We start from the raw sequence: 20,224 nt of genomic DNA on the forward strand, positions 1-20,224 counted from the left end.
ACATGCTGTACACATGCCCAACAACTTTTAACTTTGGATTAAGACAATTGAATCGGATCATCGTGGCTTTTGTGCTTCTCCAAGCCTAAAGTTGCGCAATTTTTAATGTACGAGCAATTTATGGGAGCGAATATAGTCTCATAACGCAGCTGAGGCTCCTGTTTTATGCTGCTGAGGATTTTTCCCACTGTATACTGTATAGATACCTTGTACTATAAAGAGCGATCCTCTATGATTTGTTGTAATACTCTCTTGGAGATTTCCCCCGTTATTTCCGATGATTGCCATGCGTGGTATTATATACACTCATGTCACTTACTCGTCAGGATCTGTGATGCATAGGACCAATCCCCCAATAATAATTAAAAAAAAAAAATCTTATCTGTTTCTTTGATTATTTCTCGATTATATTCATTTGTGGGAGTATCCTATTATATAATTGTATTAATATGTTACTATGTACGAATCACCTTAATTTTTAAATTTGGTCGTGCTATATTAAATGTTTCCTATAAAATTATGACCTAATAATAATAAAAGTTTTTAATTGTTCATGCTCATCAAGTCTCAGAGAGATTGATTGCTGGTCGTATGATGGGTCCGAGAGTTTAGCGAGAGATACAATTCCTTGTCTGCCGACTCCCTTTTGTGATTTCTGTAAAATACAAAATTATCTTCTATGAATCGCACATAAACATTTTTACATTGAACTCAAAGACCTCCTGTTAATGTTTTCAAATCAATGGCACAAGAAGAACCGTAAAATTTAATATTATCACCTCTCGAATCGACGCTATACATTGCATAATAATATTATAGGGTACGAATATAATGTGATTCGTGATTTATAAAATTGAACAGCTGGTGCACGGTAAGTGATGGGTTCCGGGTGACTTTTTTTTGACTGGTCAAAAAGTGCTCTATGAATTATTTTCGAGCAAATATTTATACTCCTTAGCCTCAGCGTGCATTACCTCTCATTTTTATTTTTAAAAATAATTGATAAAAATCTCGTGAGTCGTGAGAATAGAATTTGCGCAATTTACTTACCCTCGGCTATTATGTTCAACTAATTAGAATGGCGATAAGGAGAGAATATTCTCAGAATAATATGTCGTAAATTGTAAAATAAACAACGATACGAGGTTAATCAAATATACCCATATCAGTTCTGCTGCGAGCAAACACAAATATACGGTGTGTATTGGACAAGATGAGTAATCCGATAGCGAAGTTGTAGATAAAACGAAAAGAAAAGGAAAGAATGCATTGCATTTTGAGTCCCGAGTCACATTACTCGGCCCGGCTATAACTATTCAGTTATTGACTAACTTGGGTGTCGGTTGAACAATTGCAAAATCTCGAAGAAATTACTGGCAGTCCAGTCTCGCAGTCACAAAACCCAGACGTCTTATATAGTCGACAGGTTATTCGAAAAATGTCGCCGATTGAAGAACCAAAGGAAAATTCGATTCCCAGAAATTACCAAGTAAAAGAAACAAATCATTTTCAAGTTGACAATAAATAATCTAGCTTTAATATTTGAATTGCTCATGATGTGTCTAAAATCTGTAGCTGGAACTGTACGAGCACGCCAGACGAGAGAACACGATCGTGTACCTGCCGACGGGATCGGGCAAAACAATGATCGCCGTCCTACTTATCCGCGACTATGCGGCCCAAGTCAACAAGTGAGTTTGTATTATCTTCCCAATTACTGTATATGCGATTAAGTTGCTGCACAGATCAAGTGTTTCAGGCCGTTGGCGCAAGATGGACGGCGCGTCGTTTTTCTGGTGCCCACCGTCATTCTGGCCAAGCAGCAGGCCGCCTACATCCGCCGGCACACCTGTCTGGAAGTGGGCGAATATTACGGAGAGCTCGGCGTCGACTTGTGGAAGGGCGACAGGTTCGGATATTTCAAAGACCCCGAAACTTACAATTAAAAGCCAAATGCAACACAGCAGACGATTTGAATCCTATTCCAGATGGGCCAAGGAATTGGAGAAGAACAATGTCTTGGTTATGACGGCCCAGCTCTTCGTCAACGCAGTCAACCACGGTTTCATCACGGTCGGCCAGGTCGCACTCTTGGTCATCGACGAATGCCACAGGGCCGTCAAAGAGTCGCCCATGAAACACTCGCTGATCGTTTTGAATGAATTTTGCCAGCGCCACGGGGCCGGCAGTGTCCCGCGCGTTCTGGGGCTGACGGCCGCCCTTTTCCTGGAGAAATGCAAACCCAAAGACGTGACGAAAAATATCAGGTAATCAATCAATCACCCACATCCTACAGCACATTTAATTTGTTTTAATTTGATCAAACATTTTAGCAAGCTCAAGACCTCCATGAACTCCATCATTCGCACTGCACATCCGCACAAAATTGCTGGGTAAGTGCAATAATTGTTTTTGTGACATATGTTGTGTTCTTATAATCAAATGGATACCGTACAGATATTCGACGAAACCGATTGAAATCATCTGCGAGTATTCCAGTTGGCAGGAGAATACCGGAAACAGTAATACGGCCTGGCTGTCATCGCATATTCAAGAATTGTTGGACACTTGTTTGATGGAACTTCGTGGAGACCTCGATTGCGATTCCCCCTGTCCTGGTGAACTGACTGATATCCTACGAGAAATCAAAATTTTGACTAGTATATTTGGTAAGTTAATCATTGAACAAGGGCTCAATTTGCATTATTACCTACATTTTGTTTGATGTAATAAGGTCCGTACGGTACTAATCACACCGTATCCATCTTTAGCAAAGAGATCCGGCGACTGGGATTTCAATCCGTGAATAACTCTCAGCTCGTCAACAGATTTTTCAAAATCGTGGATGTGATGTTGGAGGAAATCCGGTAAATGAATTGCAATTAATTGCCAACATTTTTTAAAGATGTTAGGCCTACCGTTTGACTTTAATATAACTTGCGTTTCATTTTAGGAAAATCTGTGGATTTATTTTCGGCCAATTGAGTCCACTCGATCGCCTCCGCCTTTTTACCACTCCGCACGTGACACGCCTGATGGATATTTTGCGTCAGTTCAGTCCCGGAGAAATTGACACGTTTGTTTATACCCAAAACAAAGTATTAATGCGTGTTTGTTATATTTTTTTAAATTTCTGTAATTCAGGGCAGCCAAATTTACCCCGCTGTGCAGCATTGTGTTCGTCGAACGCCGATCTTCTGCCAACGTCCTTTACCACATACTTCGAGTATAAAACCAATTTTGAACATTTATAGTAGATCCGTGAGAAAGTTAAAATATTTTGACGTCAAACAAAAATTGGGAAATACCATTTTTAATATTTTATTTTAGGAGGCTAGTCAATGTGATCCTGGTCTTTCCTATCTGAATCCGTTATTCACGATGGGCCAGGCTTCTGGAAATCCCAAAGGGAAAATGAAAGAAAACCACCACCTCAATCAGAGCCAGAGCAAAATCATTCGCCAATTCCGAGATGGCACCTGCAATCTTTTAGTGGCCACTTCCGTCCTGGAGGAAGGCGTGGACGTCCGAGCGTGCAATCTAGTCATCCGTTTCGACGGTAGGTTTATTTAGTATTATTAAATCAAAATCAATCGTTCATATTTATAGTGGGTTACATCTAATCATAACGTTCTGATTGATTATTTCTAGGCATTAAAACATTTTGCGACTACGTCCAGTCCAAGGGACGAGCCCGTTCGCCAAACGCTTTTTACATTTTGATGGTGCCGACAGAGACGCTGAGCCCTTTTCTCGACACGCTGGCCGGCTTCCACTTTATAGAACAGTCTCTGATGGACCCTTCATCTCTGATGATGTCCAGCGTGACGGACGACGAACCGAGCGATCCACAACTGGAACAACTCTGGCAAACAATCATACCGCCTTATTGTCCCTATCCGGACGGACCTCGCGTCACTCTTCTGAGTTCCATTTCGTTACTAAATTGGTAAGAATAAATCTGCCAGAGAATGTTGATTATAACTCTCATTTAATTTAATTTGATGTAAAATATTTAGGTATTGCGCTACTTTGCCGTCGGATGGATCGGCGCCACTTGCTCCTTATTACGTGGTCAACCGAATCAGCGCTAGAAGACTAGCTGAAATGGACAGGGATCACACCAATCACCTTAGAAGGCTAGGATCGACCGTCCAGGATCACTTTCGATGCACTTTACTGCTGCCGCTCAATTGCCCGTTGAGAGACGAATTGATCGGTCGAGTCATGCCTTCCAAACGGCTGGCCAAACAGGAAGTGTCTCTGCAGGCCTGCATTCGCCTCCACCAGCTGGGCGAATTGGACGACCAGCATTTGATGCCGCTCAGTAAAAGTGTGGTGCTGGAGACGGACGAAAATGTCGACTTCGATATCGATTGTCAATTGGAAAATTCACAAGGAAGCGACTTCTACTTCAGAGGAGTTGCCCGGCTCTTGGATGGCGTAATCGCCTCGCCCTTTTACCTTTACTTGTTCACCTACGAAGTGGTCAAGGATTCGGTCCAGCCAGAGAACCAGTTCGACCCCAATCGCGCCCAGCGCCGGATGGGTTTCCTGTCCAGCCAGAAATTGCCAGCGATCAATCCGTTCGGATTGTACTCGCCGGCTGGCCAAATCAACGTTGGATTTCTGGAAGTTGACAGCTTCTTGAGATTGACTCTCGACGACGTCAAACTCTGCCACCATTTCCAGCAGTTTCTCTTCGAAAAGATTCTACAACTGCCGGGCGAGGAGCAGTACAATCCATCGCGCGGCAGTTATTTGGTCGTCCCCATCACAAACAATCGAATCGACGTGGCTTTCATGAATGAGCACCTCGATTCAACTATCCCCGATTGGCAGCCACACCCGCCATCATCGTCGTCCAGCAGCAACCGAGTCGTTGACTATTTCAAAGTGTACGGCGACGCGGTGGTCACCGCTCACCACGACCAAACGAAAGGGAAATCTTCCTGCTACTATGTGAATGCCGTTCGTCCGGAAGTGACTCCGCTTTCCCGGTTCCCCAATCCAGCTTACGCCACGTACGCCAACTATTTCAGCGATCGCCATAACGCGATAATCGCAAATCTTAGCCAGCCGCTCCTGGAAGTCAGAAAGGAATCGTTCAAAACGTTCAATTTTCTCACGCCAAAGTAAAAAGATAAAATCGCTTTCAGTATCAATAACTAGTTTGTCTATATATGTTCCGCTAGCGTATAGCAACGCAATTTATCGATTCGTTTCAATCCGCCGTTCCCGCGATATATATTTTTTTTGTTTCTCATTTCTCACAGGTACGTTAACCGCAAAGAAGCGGCGGATGACGACGGCGAAATAAAATCGCTGCCAAAGGGGAGCATCTACTTCGTGCCGGAATTCTGTGAAGTTCACCGTTTTCCGGCTTCCATGTGGAGACAGGCGGTGTGGATTCCGTCCATCTTTTATCGTTTGAACTCGTTGCTATTGGCCGACGAGCTGAGGATGGAAATTCAAGCCAAAACGGGCCTCGGGCTATCTGTTTTACCTCCGAGTATGTGCAATACCAAGTTGTATTTTGGCCAATACTCCTATTGTATATGATCACATTTTCTATTTAGATCTTCAATGGGAACCTCTACAGATGAAAACCAATGGCAAATGCCAGCAGCTACCGTCACAAATTGTTGAGAAAAGTGAGCAGAATGATATGGATGAAGGCGATCTGATGCAAACTGATATGACGTAAAGATATATGACATAAACTACAATTCAATTTCGATCGACATTTCCTCTGTTGAATATCATTGCAGGTTAAATAGAGAAGACGACGATGTGGATTTGAAAATTTCCATTTGGAACGTGGATTTATTTATTCCAGAAGTTAACCGAATTAATTCGCCGGTGAAATCGGCGGGACTGAAATTTAATAAAAAACAAATGTCAACTCAAAATTCTTCAGCCGCTTTTGCGGATAACTTTCGTTTTGACGACGGGCCAATAGACAATTGCCCAAAGGGTCCGTCTCCGGGTGAAGTTTTGCAAGCCTTGACCACGTACGACATATAATTGACTTATCACTCGACACATCAAACAAAGTAATATAATCCATCAACGACAATTATTGTTGTCGATTTTGGTTTATAGGTCAGTAGCCAACGCCGGCTACGATTTGGAACGTTTAGAAGTGATCGGCGATTCGTTCCTGAAATTGGCGGCCAGCATTCGCGTTTATTGCGACTCACCCAACCACTTTCACGAGGGCAAGATGACCCACTTGCGGATGCTTCAAGTGTGCAATCGAAATCTTTTCAAACTGGGCAAAATCAAATCGATTCCGCGATTCGTCGTGGCCACGAAATTCGTGGCCAAAGAGAACTGGTTGCCACCCTGCTACTTTCCGAACAACACTGACGATGACTGCATGGCATTGGTTACTATTCAATTTAATTAATTGTAAAAAAATTGATTTGAATTTTGCAAATAATTAATTTGAAATTGCAAAAAAAATTTTTGAATTAAAACAAAATTCATTTGAATTAAAAAAATTATTTGAATTAAAAAAAATTAATTTGAATTTTGAAAAAAATCTTTTGAATTAAAAAAATAATCATTTGAATTTTTTTTTAAATTAATTCATTTTTGATTTGATTTAATAAAATAAAATATTCTCGGTTGAAATTACTTAAGAGACCGACGAAAAACCGAATGCTAAACTGTGGCAGAGAATATCCAAGAAATCTGTAGCGGATTCGGTGGAAGCTCTATTCGGCTTGTACCTGACGCTCCACGGAATCAAAGGCGCTCTCAAAGTGATGCGCTGGATGGGAGTCAACGTTCCGGATCCGAGTGGCGACGAAGGTTCCTCCTCTTCTTCTTCTTCTTTCGGTGGCACTCCACCGGAGCCTTTGTTGCTCGATTCGCCGCAGGCTCAACATCTTCTGGACGACCATCTCGCCGGCTTCGAGACCCTGGAGAGTAGCCTCAACTTTCGATTTGGCAATCGCTTTTATCTGCTGCAAGCCTTCAGTCACGCTTCGTATCATCACAATCGGATGACAAGTTGCTATCAGCGGCTCGAGTTTCTGGGCGATGCCGTCTTTGGTGAGTTGGACAGCGCGTCCTTGAATTATTACCCGATTTTATTTTATTTTATTTTTCCTTTAAATTGTCCGTTTGATGTTGAGCATTTGATGTTTCGTCGCAGACTATCTGATTACTAAATACCTGTACGACTGCCGGCTGTTTCAATTGACTCCCGGCGCGCTGAGCGACATGAGATCGGCGCTGGTCAACAACGTCACCTTCGCCGTGCTGGCCGTGCGCAATGGATTCCATCGCTATCTGAAACACCTGGTCCCCGACGTCCACCAAGCGATCGATCGATTCGTTCAGCAACAGGAAATGTGCGATCACGCAATGCCCGATGAGGTTGGTTGCCTTTTTGGTCACGAATCGTCTAACTCACTAGACGTGTCGTCTAATTATTTAGAACCTAATAGCTTTTAACGCTGACCAATTTCTATATGGATGATGTCGCTTCGAACGATCTAGTTTTTCCTGATTGGAACTCACGATGACCCGATGGCCGAAGCCGTCGAAGTTCCCAAAGTCCTGGGCGATATATTTGAATCGCTAGTCGGAGCCGTGTTTCTCGATTCGGACATGTCGCTGGACGTGGTTTGGCGAGTTTTCTATCCGCTCATCCGGGAAGAAATCGGTAAGACAATTTATTATCAGCTGCCACCGCGGTTACGCTACATGTTCATATCAAACTATATGCGATTGAACTCAATTCTATTTCTGTAGAAGCTTGCACGCGAGTAGTTCCCAAGTCTCCAATTAGAACGATTTACGAAAAATATCCGGGGAAGGTCCAGTTCAAGTATGCTATCTATCTAGTCATTTACATACAAAGAATATGTGTCAGGTAATTTATTCGTTTTATTTGTGTGTGTGTGTCCTTATATAGGACCCTAGAGAACCTTCCAGACGGGCGTATTTGCATAGCTGTTGAGGTTCTGAATAACGGTCGATTGTACAAAGGAGTCGGAAAGAATTCGCGAATAGCTAAAAATACCGCGGCCAAGTATGCGCTTAGTCAACTCGGCATTTGAAACTCGTCTTTTGCCCGTGGCCGTTTAAACACAGTTCACGTCGAATAAATTTTCAGGAGTTTGTATCGACCCAAATTTAATTCTTTTTGCACCTTGCACGAAAAAAAAAATAATTAGCCTATTATTACATAACATTGTTTCATAGATATATAGTGAATGTTGAACTAACGTCGTATATATTGCCTATATACCTGTACCGTGTTACCGGGAACGGTATTTCCGTCCTGTGCCCAGCGCAATTCCCTCCGAGTTCCAGTAGAAATGAGCCCATAAACCCAATCTTCTGTATCGTGTGCGTCACAGAAAATTCTTCGCAATACACTGATCAGATCGACACACTTTCATGTTCTAATCTACACTTTCGACGTGGGTATATTTAAAAAAGCTAAAGGTACAAAAAAAAACGGCACACAATAAATAAAATGAGAACTGCGCACGAACTATTAAATATATACGACGGTGAAACAAAAATTTGAAATTTTCTGCACACAACCATAAACATGGGAATAAAAAAGAAAAAGAAAAAGGAAACTAGTATATGCAGGTATTTAGTTAACCAGTTTTTGTCCAGCTTGCAGCTTGTCAACAGCAAATCGTTGAGCTCTTGCGCGACAGCAAGGAGGGAATATACAATATACCTACATTCACAAAAGAAACATCACAATCACAATCAGGCACCTGTCTAAATTTTTTATTTTAGTCCAATCCACCCGTACTTCGAAATATTCATTGTTCTGAAAACGAATAACTATTTTAGACCCAAGAGAAAGCCAAGGCAGTCAGCGACAATTTCTGGCTATAACTGGAAAATGTCAGAAATACAGTGTAGCTGGAAAAAGTGTCCCGCACTTATTGTTCCCAAAAGAGGGAAAGTGCGAGTGATAAGACATATATAAATAATACCAGTTGTACCAAGTTGAACATGGTATGTCGTGTTTTCAATAACCCTCATTATATTCACAGTCCAGTCCCGGAAAAAAAATATATACTAAAGCAACACCTGCAGTTGCTAATACAGTATATAGAAGAAGAATAAGACAAACTTCAACAAACTTTTCGTTGAGGTCACAAGAATAAAGAAAAGACAGCAGGAGGAAAAGGAAGATCCTTTTTATTGCTTTTTGCTTTGAAAGCTAAAATTTATCGAGCTATTCAAAACCAAACGTTCCTCATATAACCTTGACTCCGTAAGGTGTATGATGTACGTATACAATGTCCAAAAACGTTTGGGGTCGTATTTTTTTATTTTATTTATTTTTTATTGCTCGGCATATATTGAATCATGAATAAATGATCGACGATTGAATTGATTCACTGGTTTTTTTTTACATGATGTATATGTGACTGAACTGTTAAGCCTAATAAGAATTGATAAGAGTCAAAATTCGTATAAAATATGTTAAAATAATTATTATCCGAACAAATTTAGTATACATTCTAGTGAGCTGCTGACGTTATCAAAATAGAAGTCATCATTATTTGGAATGTAATCCAATTTTCATTTTGACGAGCTTTCTTTATAGCAACTGGGCTTAGCTTTAGACTTATCAAGGCGGAACAGTTCATTCCACTCTGATGACGCAATATAGTACAGCACTCTTTTCTCTTTAAAAAAATCTATTTCCAATTTTCTGTTCTAGTTGTAAGTTTTTTTTGCTCATTTGATGCTATAAGTAGTGAACCAATTAAAAGACGAGAATATAGTTCATTTTGAAAATAGCTGTGATTATTCTGCTTTGAGGTTTGCGATGTACATGTGAACATTTTTTCTATATTAACGAAGGTGCGACTGACACGAAAGGAGGGAACATCGCAATAGAGACTATTATTATCATTTCACCGCTAGCAACGTTTAAATGAAATGCGTACGTATCTCAAAAGACTATATACAGTGGATTTATAAAAAGAAAAGAAAATAGAAATAACAAGACAGCGGTTTTTTATAGAAACGAATTTGTTATTTAAGTCCATTTTTACTCATGTTCTATTGAGTGCGCGAATTTTTGTTTTCTTTTTCTTTTTCTTATAAATGATTTTTAGTTCAGTTCTGGTTGCTAGGCAAAAGAAGTACTTATTACACTCTTAACCGCACTATAGTCACTGAGACAGTCTCACCTTTTCCAGACAACTCCCCGCCATGAAAGAGGAAGAACCTACCTCACAAAAAGAAACCCAGACTTATAAAAATGTTGATGGGTGAGAACTGAGAAGTAAAAAAAAAAAACTGGATACAACTGGAATGAACCAGGAATCGAATAGAAAACAGGCCGGGATGTTCTACACAACATATCGTGTAATTCATCGCTTTGTTGTGTATATAAATATATTCCAGCTCTTCCAGGAAATTTCCGCATTTGGGGTGGTGCAAAGAGGAAATGGTGCCTAAATGCGCTATTCACGACGACGCCAATCGTTCAAAAGTGGAACAATAAAAGAAAGAAAAACGTTGAAAAACAAAATTTTGTTCCGCATGAATTATCTGCTCCGCACGTTGCCAGTTGGTCAAGTGCTTGAAAAATTTTAGCTGATGGGCTTTACATTTGAATCTAAAAAATAGTGTTATTCTCAACTCGTAGTACACAGGATGATGATTACGTCAGAGTTACTGTCTGAACCGACCGATCGGTTGAAACGATAAAAATTCTCGACAGACAGACGAATTTCAGCAGTCACATTAATTATGGACATCAAAAGCCCAAATAACTACGTTATCCCTTTGTTGCGGTATACATAGCCATGAATCGTGATGAACATCATCATGACCAGAAGATTGAAAAGGCGGGATCCTCGAAACTTTTAAACTTTTGGGTTTCTCAAAATTCCCACTGCGCAACAACAACTATCCGTAGGGTCTATAGGTTGTTGTTAAAATAGATGCGCATCCACTGAAAATGAGAGGTCAGCGGGTATGTACAAAGCAGTCGTAATAAGTTTCGGAATGACTAAAAACCATGTAGTATTTCGAACGCCTTCAATTTCCTAAGTAATAGCCTGCTGATGGCAATTTTGTTTTTTCCTCATTTTACTTTCACGGTTGATGCCATCCGCGCATCCATCCAGCTGTGCTTATTTGCTTCAACCACGCGGTTCCTTTTTCTCTTTCGTGCTCTGTATATATAGCCGGTGCTTCGGGTATTATGGTCCGTGCGTGATTGTGTTGTGTATAGTCTATAGCGCTTATTCTTTCCACGACATTACTCTGTCATTGATCTGCCGGATGGGGACGAGGGGAAACACCCCAGACATTTTTATCTATTCTTTCATTTTCTTTTGAAGTTCAAGTAATGCACCCAAGGACGAAATCCTACATGACAACGCGCCATCCGCAGATTCACGCTTTTTCCGCAATCATAATAATCCACCGCCGTCCACCGCTCTTGTTCCTGTTCAGTATTTAATTGGAAAATTCGACATCCACACGCCGATAATCGTTTAGACTAGAGACGGTTCACTTAAAATTTTTTTAAAAATGTCTTTTGTTTTGTATTACATGGTGGGTTTTATTTTTTTATTTTTATGATTTGTCATTTCCTTCAGACTATGCACCAGCACGCGGTGGATGGGACCCATTTGAACTGCTACTCCTGAGGACGATGTCGTAACCGATGTAACGCTACAGCAGCTGTTTATCGAGTCCTATAGGCTAATCAAACAGTTAGGAAAGCAGCTGGCGTTATAGATTCGAGTAACTCGTTTATTGTTCCATTATTTTAAAGCACCTGTGATGTAACTTTGGCTTTGCCCCCCCATAGGTATAAATTTTCCAATAATAATACGTTTAAAAAAAAATTTAATGCTATAGGAAATTCCGCTTTGCATTTCATTTCATTTATCGAGTCTTCTTTTGGTTGATTTTTTTTTTTTTTATTTATTTATTTATCTTTTTGCATTGATTGCTGCCGGGGAAAAGACAACATTTTGCGTGTTGTCTCGTCTGTGTTTCCCCCTCTTCGGTTCAATTACTGGCGTGTGAAACAACGAAAAGGGGCGGTGTAGCGAAGTTTATCCATTCTCCCACGCACCGCAATTCGCCAATATTTTTTTTCGTTGACGGTTGACTTTGTCTAACAAGAATGACCAATGGTACAACGAGATTCGCAGTTTTACACCGAAAAACTGAAAGTTCCAAGTAGTTTGGCAGTTTTTTAATACTTTGTTCTCGCATTGATTAAGGAAGTTCACAGTCCAGTCGTAGAAAAATTGCTCTTATTTTTTTTCACACGATGTACCAGCAGTTGACAACTGTCTGGGTTTTTTTTTTTTAGTGGCAACTAATAACGATCACCCTGGTCTTGAACGCCAAGTCCATTGCCATTTCTTTCGCAATCGCAATGTTTTATTATTATCTCTAGAGTTTCATCATTTACCAATTCAATTGTATTAGTCTGGATAACGCAAAGATTGCGAGGGTCAGCCTATTGGAAACCGCAACGCTTTTCCGTCCTTGGAATTATCTACAAATTCATTTCAAATCAAAGGAAAGATGATGAATTCACTGCTCAAACGAAAGCAAAGTATTAAGGGACTGTTAGGAAAGGTAAATCGAGGTATAGACGTTTTCCATGGGAAACCCTGTCTCCTTCAATTCGCTGCTGAATTGCTTGTGCTACAGCAGTGGATTCACGGATAAGACCGTGGAAATGAGCATTAATGATTACAAAAGCCACTGGGTGCAGACAAGGTATTACAGTATAGTGACGCACGTTATTAAATTCGTCCCCTCCTCATTTGTTTTCTTCTCTCCCCTCACACCACCACAATCTCACGATAACCACTATTTAATATATAAGAACTTCTTTTGACTGTAAACTGAAGGCGGAGGACGGAAAACGAAGAAATAGACAAATGATAAAAACGATATAAAGAGACGATAGGTAGCAGTAGCCTGTGCGAGTCAAACGGTTTTAGCGCTAGATATAACGAGCCGTTGGGCAGACTTGGCTCTCAAACGCTCACCGGATCGCTACCGAGTCGCGCGCTAAATAAACTTGTCTCCATCGTATATCCTCCGCCTTCTTCAGACCAGCCCCCAGCCCTCCTGTGCCCGGCCCACTACAACAAGGAACAAATTACGGTAATTAAAAAAGAAAAACTAATTTAGTTAATTTTTTGTTTTGTTTTTAAATTAGAAATCTATACTTCACCATTTATTTTGTAATTGTTACGCATAGTAATTATTGTACAGAAATCCAATGTCAAAACTTTGCTGTGTACAGACAGTTGAGGGTCTCTAAGTTTACCCGAGTTTACCTTGGAATATATCCAATGAACTATTGTCCATTGTGTTTCAAAAACGGTTTTTACACCGAAGGGTTACATTGCTAACGTTGAGGTAGTGTACGTGACTATTTGTGCTTCTAGATACCTTCTAGACGCCAGGTAATGCCCAACATTTCTCCCTAGCAACCGCTTCAGGGCTACGTTTGCGTTACGGCCAGTTAATTTCAGCGTGAAGAAGCATTTTTAGGCTGGGCCTTTTTATCCTTTATTTGGTAATAGTGCCTGAAGTTGCGTCACAGTTTAAAGAATTTTTTTTAAAAAGAAACTTTTGCCTTTGTATATTTCTGCAAAAAGTTTCCATTTTTTTTTTGTTGTTTAACGCGAAACACATTTAACAAATGCTGTTAATCGGATTAGATTTAAAATAACCAACGGAAAACGGAAACTATTTTGATTCGACTATTTTTAGATTTTCTCACTATCAAACTCTGTGTAAAAATTTGCCAATATAGCCAGATAAAAGCGCAAAAAAAACCAAGGAACTAACTATACATCACTTGATGAAAAAAAAGAAAGCATCAACCGTGAGAAAAAATAAATTGCGAGCAAAAAATAAGTAGCAGATCAGCAGGGAGTTTCTTCCTTTTAGAAAAAGTCTTCATCCAAATCTTTTTGAAAATGTGTGTGTGTGTAGAGTGAGCATTGGTCCATCTAATACTTGGAGTATTTTTATACACACATCTGAAGTCACACTTTGTGATATTTCCCAGTCGACGATAGTGGGGGAAAACTGGGAATCTATGCGAAGTATAGCCAAAAGCTAACACTTTGAAAAAAGCGACAGCTGGTCGTGTGGTCAATGGGTATGTTGCGAAGCCTCTCTTTTAGCCCAGAAACCGGCTGGACGTTTTCCTTGCTTATAATTTTTTGTTACAAATGGCATCAGACTATAGAATTGGCTGAAAAGTGAAACACTCTTCGCCATCATAGTTCTTGTGGAAAGGAAAGCGATCAGTAGTAACTATTTGTATCTATTTTGTTACAGGTCCAATTGAACTATTTAGATTCTGGCCAAAAGGAAATGATCAGAGACTGAAGATGGTGCGCTCATCAAAGATTCAAATGTTGATCAACGCCTTCTTGTCGTGCTTTGGCTTGTTGACGAGTTACAGCCAAACTAATTCGACCTCTTTGCAATTCAACACCAGCAGCGAAAACCAATTTTCGCCCTCAATCGTTCCCGAAAAGCCCAACAATGAATTAGTCGACTCTTGCAACCACAACAACGAAGATGGCATCTTCGGTCTCACCGATCTGAGATTGCCTGACCCATCGAAAAGTGCGGTTGGCGATAAATCACTCGCAGCTCCGCAGAGATACAGTCAGTCAAACTATCTCATTTCCTCAGGTGAGTTTTTTTTATTGTTGGAATGAATTCGTTATCAAATGTTTACCTCGATTCTTGTTGGCTTCCTTGTTTCGTCTCCAATGTTGGGATCGTAACATTTAAAAGACCGTTTAGCCAAGGATCCGAAAGTGCCGTTGACCATCGGCTTTCTAAGCTCTTATACGAGTAGCAGGATGACGCTCGGGGCCATCCCGCTGGCCGTCGAGGAAGTGAACAACGACCCCAATCTTTTACCGGGACGGAAACTTCAATTTGTAGTGGCCGACATCGGCAATCCGAGTATGAGATTATTGTTCATATTAGATACGTAACCAGCAGATGTCAATTAATGATCATCAATAATATTCAAGTTGGGAACGACGGACTAACGGCCATGGCGATCCGCCGAATGACCGAAATGAGGGATAACAATTCAACTGTCGCCTTCATCGGGCCCGACGGACAGTACTGTGCTGACGAAGCGTTGGTGGCGGCCGCTTGGAATCTGCCCATGATAACACATGTACGTATGTGTAAAAAATCTAGATCTTAAAATCTTTATCAAACGTTTTCCTCGCTTCTGATTTCCGGAAGCTTATTTTAGAATTATTTTTCTTCTTGTCAATTTCGCACAGAAATGCTCAGAAACGAAACTGTCGGAAATGCCGCAGACTTATTTCACTTTCGCTCGCACAATGCCACCCTCCTCGAAAATCTCCAAATCAGTCTTGGCTCTGCTTGGCAATTTCGGCTGGAACAAGATCGTTATCATCGTCGGGAGGAGATCGGAATGGATTCAAATCAAGGACGCCATCCAGGTATTAATTTATATCATCATCTGTTTTTTTTTTTTTTTTTTTTTTTTTTTTTTAATTTTTCGACGGCTAACATTTCGCTTAATGATTTACAAAAGAATTCGGCCAGAGAGACGAACATTGACGTCACCGATGTCATTTATCTGGACGATTACGCGCCCGCTCAAGTGACAGCGATCAAGGAAATCGCTCGAAATTCTTACCAACAGACGCGGAGTAAGTTGGATTGCTGACGGCTATGGCATTATTTGCAGCCCTCGATGCTCATTGGACTTATTATTGGTTTCTACACAGTTTACCTGTTTATCGGCCAGCATGTGGCCCTGGTCCACTTCGTCAAAGCTCTTTACCGAATCAAAGAGCTGCAAAGCGGCGATTACATGGTCATTTCCATCGACGATTTCATATTGGACGCCGAGGGCAATAACGCCCACAAGTACACCAGCGCTCCGGATCCTTACCTGTCGGCCATGAAGGAAGACGACGCCATCCAGGCCTTCCGCTCGGTTTTAAAAGTGACCGAGTCCTATCCGCGCAATCCGGATTTCAAGTCAGTTCATATCCCAAACAGTTTCATATTCATCGCACGTTCAAGTTTTTAACATTTCCGGAATTTTGAACGCACCACCACACAGGAAAGTGACGGCCAAAATGATGAAGTACTCGTCCCAGCCACCTTTCTGCTTGGCTAAATGGCGTCCAATGATCTCCGATGACGTCGTCGTTCCCATTCACGCTTATCATGCTTACGATTCCGTGACGATCTACGCTCAGGCGTTGACGGAATCACTGGCGGACGGCTACGATCCGCGCAATGGGACCAGCGTCATGGAACGCATCCGCAATCGGCGCTATCGATCGGTTCTTGGTTACGACGTGAGTCAAATATTTAGATTTCTATATGTAACCATCAGCATATTTCTTATACACTGTTTGTTTCTTTTATACCCGCAAGGTGTTTATCGACTCGAACGGCGATGCTGAGGGTAATTACACGGTTCTTTCCATGTTGCCTTTCCGGGAAAACCATTTCAAATCGGATGAAGGAACACAGCACAACTACGTCATGCAGCCCGTTGGGCATTTCCAGCACAACATCAGCAGCGCTCGTCATTCACCCAACGATTCCCTCGTGAGTTTTATTCACGGGTTTTTTCTTTTCTTTCTTGGAGACTTTGTAGCTATTTTGATTCTGGATTTTTATTTTTAAATGGTTTTACCGTTGCTTTTCTGTATAGGTTTTTCTTTATTTGAACTCGAGTCGACCAGTCGACTGGATCGGATCCGGTCCACCCGTTCCCGAATCTCCTTGCGGTTTCATGTCTGAAAAATGTTTCCGAGTCGCGACGCCCGACTGGCGGAGTTTCATCATTTGCACCTTGTCCGGTGTTGTTCTCATTGCAACTATCGGCTTCGCTTCCAGGTGCGGATCCTGATTTCTATCCAAATTTTACACCCAGTGATTTTATTGATTCCTATAAAATAAATTTAATTGATCTTTTAACCTTCTGGTTTTTTGGCTGTCCCTTCCACAAACGATAGACACTACTGTTACGAATACAAATTGGCGTGCTTGCTCTGGAAGGTGGACATTCGCGAATTCATCATCACCAATTCTAAGGATATTATCAACGATTGCCCGCAGTCCTCTACGTTGGCGGCGGTGACCTCGGATCCTCACGGAGCTCGAGGGCCTATCATTGCATTTTGTGGGCAAAGCAGCAGGCGCAACAGCAGCAGTGCCGGTTCCGGGTCGTCCTCCGGCGGCGTCAAGGAAGATTCGCCATCTGTCGACCTGGGCGTGAAACGTTTGTACATCCGAACGGGAAGCTACAAGGGCAACGTCGTGGCCATCAAGGCCATCTCGTCGACGAAGAACGTCAATTTCACAAAGAACATGTGCAAGGAATTGAAGCAGATGACTTCCATCCGCCACGAGAATGTCGTCTCATTCATGGGAGTGTCCGTCGACTACGGGAGTGTGTCCATCTTGACGGCCTATTGCGCCCGCGGGAGCTTGGAGGACGTCCTGAAATTGGATTTCAAATTGGACACTTTCTTCATCGCCTCTCTCGTCACTGACTTGATCAAGGTATGTCCCTCGTCGCAGCTCAATTATCGCTTATTTCAAAATTGAATTAATTGCAATACTTGATTATATTCGCAGGGGATGACCTTCCTGCACGACAGTGAAATCGTTTCGCACGGCAATCTGAAATCGTCCAACTGTTTGGTCGATTCGCGCTGGGTTTTGCAAATCACCGATTTCGGTCTGCATGAACTCAAAGGTAAATTATTTTGAGTTATAATTAAAAATTTGTAATAATTGGAACTAATATATTTTTGTTTAATTGCAGCCTCCAGTCCTGAAGCTCGAACGAAAACGACGTGTGACAATAGACGGCTTTTGTGGAGAGCTCCGGAACTGTTGCGCAACCCAAACTTTTTGCCTAGAGGAACCCAGAAAGGTGACGTCTTCTCATTTGGCATCATCCTCTACGAAATCTTTGGCCGTCAAGGACCTTGGGGAGATTTGTTGGACACCATGTCGACTAAAGGTATTTAAAAAAAAAATACAACTTTACTTTGACTCGAACAACAGTTTGCTGATCCAAGTTATTCCATATTGGCTGGACAGGAATCATCGAAAGAGTCGCCCATCCGGAATGGTTTTTCTACAAATTCTTCAGGCCGTCCGTTTCGCAGTTGGATTGCAAGGAGTACATCATTCGGTGCATGGAGGACTGCTGGCAAGAAACGCCAGAATTGCGTCCCAATTTCAAATCCATTCGTGGCCGTCTTAAGGAAATGGAAGCCGGATTGTAAGTTTCTCTATTATAAAAACCAAAAGGAAATTCAAATAATCAATTCGTTCGTTTTTGTTTCTTTTCCCAGGAAGCCCAACATTTTCGACAGCTTCATGACCATGAACGAGAAGTATACGCATAACCTGGAAGGTCTCGTCCAGGAACGGACGGATCAACTCGTCGAGGAGAAGAAGAAGACGGAAGCACTTTTACACCGGGTCTTGCCAAAGTAATTATTTTTTGTCGTGACAAATTTCCGCCATTCTAATTTTTAAAAAATCTCTTGCAATTAATCAGATCGGTAGTTGAATCGCTGAAAAGAGGAGAGCCCGTCAAGGCGGAGAGTTTCGATTCGGTCACAATCTACTTCAGCGACATCGTGGGATTCACGTCGCTGTCGGCGGCCAGCACTCCGCTCCAGGTCGTCGGTCTGCTCAACGAGCTCTACACTTTGTTCGACTCCATCCTGGAGAATTACGACGCCTACAAAGTGGAAACGGTCGGCGACGCCTACATGGTGGCCAGCGGTTTGCCCATCCGCAACCGAGACCACCACGCAGCCGAAATCGCCTCGCTGGCCCTCCACCTTCTCTCCGAGATACGCAATTTTCACATCCGGCACAGACCCGGAGAAACGCTCAAACTGCGCATTGGAATTCATTCAGGTATTGCTGCTGTGAAATCAGAGAATACGAATTATAAGTAATACGAAAATATTGATTGTGGTTGATCAGGTCCGTGCGTTGCCGGTGTGGTCGGCTTAAAAATGCCGAGGTATTGTCTTTTTGGCGACACAGTTAACACTGCGTCCAGGATGGAATCAACCGGTCAAGCTCTCCGCATTCACATTTCTAGAGCCACCAAAGAGCTTTTAGATCGGTTAGGCGGTTTCATCACTGAAGAGCGTGGAATGACGTCCATTCGAGTAAGTTGCACTCGCGACTTCAACTGAATTGCAAATGTTAATCAAATCAAATAATATCTTTTTTTTTTCTTTCAACTACTAAAGGGCAAAGGTGAAATGATGACGTATTGGCTGGTTGGTGAAGAGGCGGGGCGTACTGGGCGTACTAGACGTACCAGGCGTCTTTCTACAGTTGAAATGGACGTACCGCCGCCGTCTACTCTCCAGTCAACAATCGACGCCCATCAATCAGCGGCTCATGAAGTTCCACATTACCTGTCGGACAAAGTCCACACGCTCTCTGAATTGAACCCTATTGACGAATCGCTAACAATGATGAGCCATCAGGAGCTAAATAATGATGTCCACATTAGCGTCGATGGCAGGCATTAATACTCTAATGTTTTTTTGGTATTTTAAATGCAAGAACGCAGAAAATTTGCGCGTCTTTTGCATAACATTTTGAAATTCTCCCTCAATGTCCGCTATTATTGTTTGAAATTTTTGACTCGTTTGACATTTTCTCTAATTAACTGCCGCAGGAAATTATGTATAGGTTTGATTCTAGTCACGACTCAAGAGGACAGACAATTCTAATGCTATTAAAATGATAGATATTCTCATCTTTCCGTATACGCTGGGTCCAATGTGCAGTAATCGGAAGTCTGTGATATTAGCGCGTGTGGCGATTTGTGTGCGTGCAATTTTTTGTTGGTGTAATATTTGGTTTCTCCTTTTATTGTATTGCCGGTGACAGTTTTGTATTTCCTTTCTTTTTAGAATTTTAGCAATAAGTATATATATAGAGGATATGTCGAAAGAATGTAGAGCGAAAGAATTACGATGAGGAAACTGGTAAATTCGGTGGTGTCAGTCGTCAACAATTTCTCACAATGCGACATATTTCATTGGATAATAATAAATTACTCCCAAGCTTATATTATATCAATAATGCTCGATCGTATAGTATAGGCTACATATGCAGGACTTGGAAAAGAGATTTTTTTGAAGCCTAT

The 20,224-nt window shown here is 41.7% G+C and overlaps 2 protein-coding genes across 2 annotated transcripts; both read left to right on the forward strand.

Annotated features, from left to right (window-relative positions):
• The first annotated feature begins 1,258 nt into the window (after positions 1–1,258).
• LOC124205484 (endoribonuclease Dicer-like) lies at positions 1,259–8,409 on the forward strand. Its single transcript, XM_046602928.1, has 21 exons — positions 1,259–1,489; positions 1,576–1,691; positions 1,760–1,909; positions 1,989–2,267; positions 2,334–2,393; positions 2,458–2,669; positions 2,735–2,867; positions 2,954–3,076; positions 3,145–3,226; positions 3,331–3,559; positions 3,652–3,949; positions 4,020–5,135; positions 5,277–5,512; positions 5,580–5,703; positions 5,772–6,014; positions 6,106–6,392; positions 6,649–7,062; positions 7,166–7,389; positions 7,513–7,678; positions 7,768–7,843; positions 7,931–8,409. The coding sequence occupies exons 1-21, from the start codon at positions 1,439–1,441 to the stop codon at positions 8,073–8,075; spliced, it is 4,764 nt and encodes a 1,587-aa protein (XP_046458884.1). The 5' UTR covers positions 1,259–1,438; the 3' UTR covers positions 8,076–8,409.
• A 4,584-nt stretch (positions 8,410–12,993) lies between these two features.
• LOC124205465 (guanylate cyclase 32E-like) lies at positions 12,994–20,146 on the forward strand. The gene is made up of 18 exons (XM_046602910.1): positions 12,994–13,149; positions 14,341–14,703; positions 14,809–14,982; positions 15,054–15,205; positions 15,318–15,500; positions 15,596–15,713; positions 15,792–16,047; positions 16,133–16,373; positions 16,453–16,629; positions 16,736–16,920; positions 17,040–17,589; positions 17,665–17,785; positions 17,855–18,055; positions 18,136–18,319; positions 18,393–18,533; positions 18,602–18,969; positions 19,039–19,229; positions 19,314–20,146. Exons 2-18 carry the CDS (start codon positions 14,394–14,396, stop codon positions 19,599–19,601), a joined length of 3,840 nt encoding a protein of 1,279 aa, XP_046458866.1. The 5' UTR covers positions 12,994–13,149; positions 14,341–14,393; the 3' UTR covers positions 19,602–20,146.
• The last annotated feature ends 78 nt before the right edge of the window (positions 20,147–20,224 follow it).

Source organism: Daphnia pulex, chromosome 2, assembly GCF_021134715.1.
Source record: "Daphnia pulex isolate KAP4 chromosome 2, ASM2113471v1".
In the NCBI taxonomy this organism is placed as follows: Eukaryota; Metazoa; Arthropoda; class Branchiopoda; order Diplostraca; family Daphniidae; genus Daphnia; species Daphnia pulex.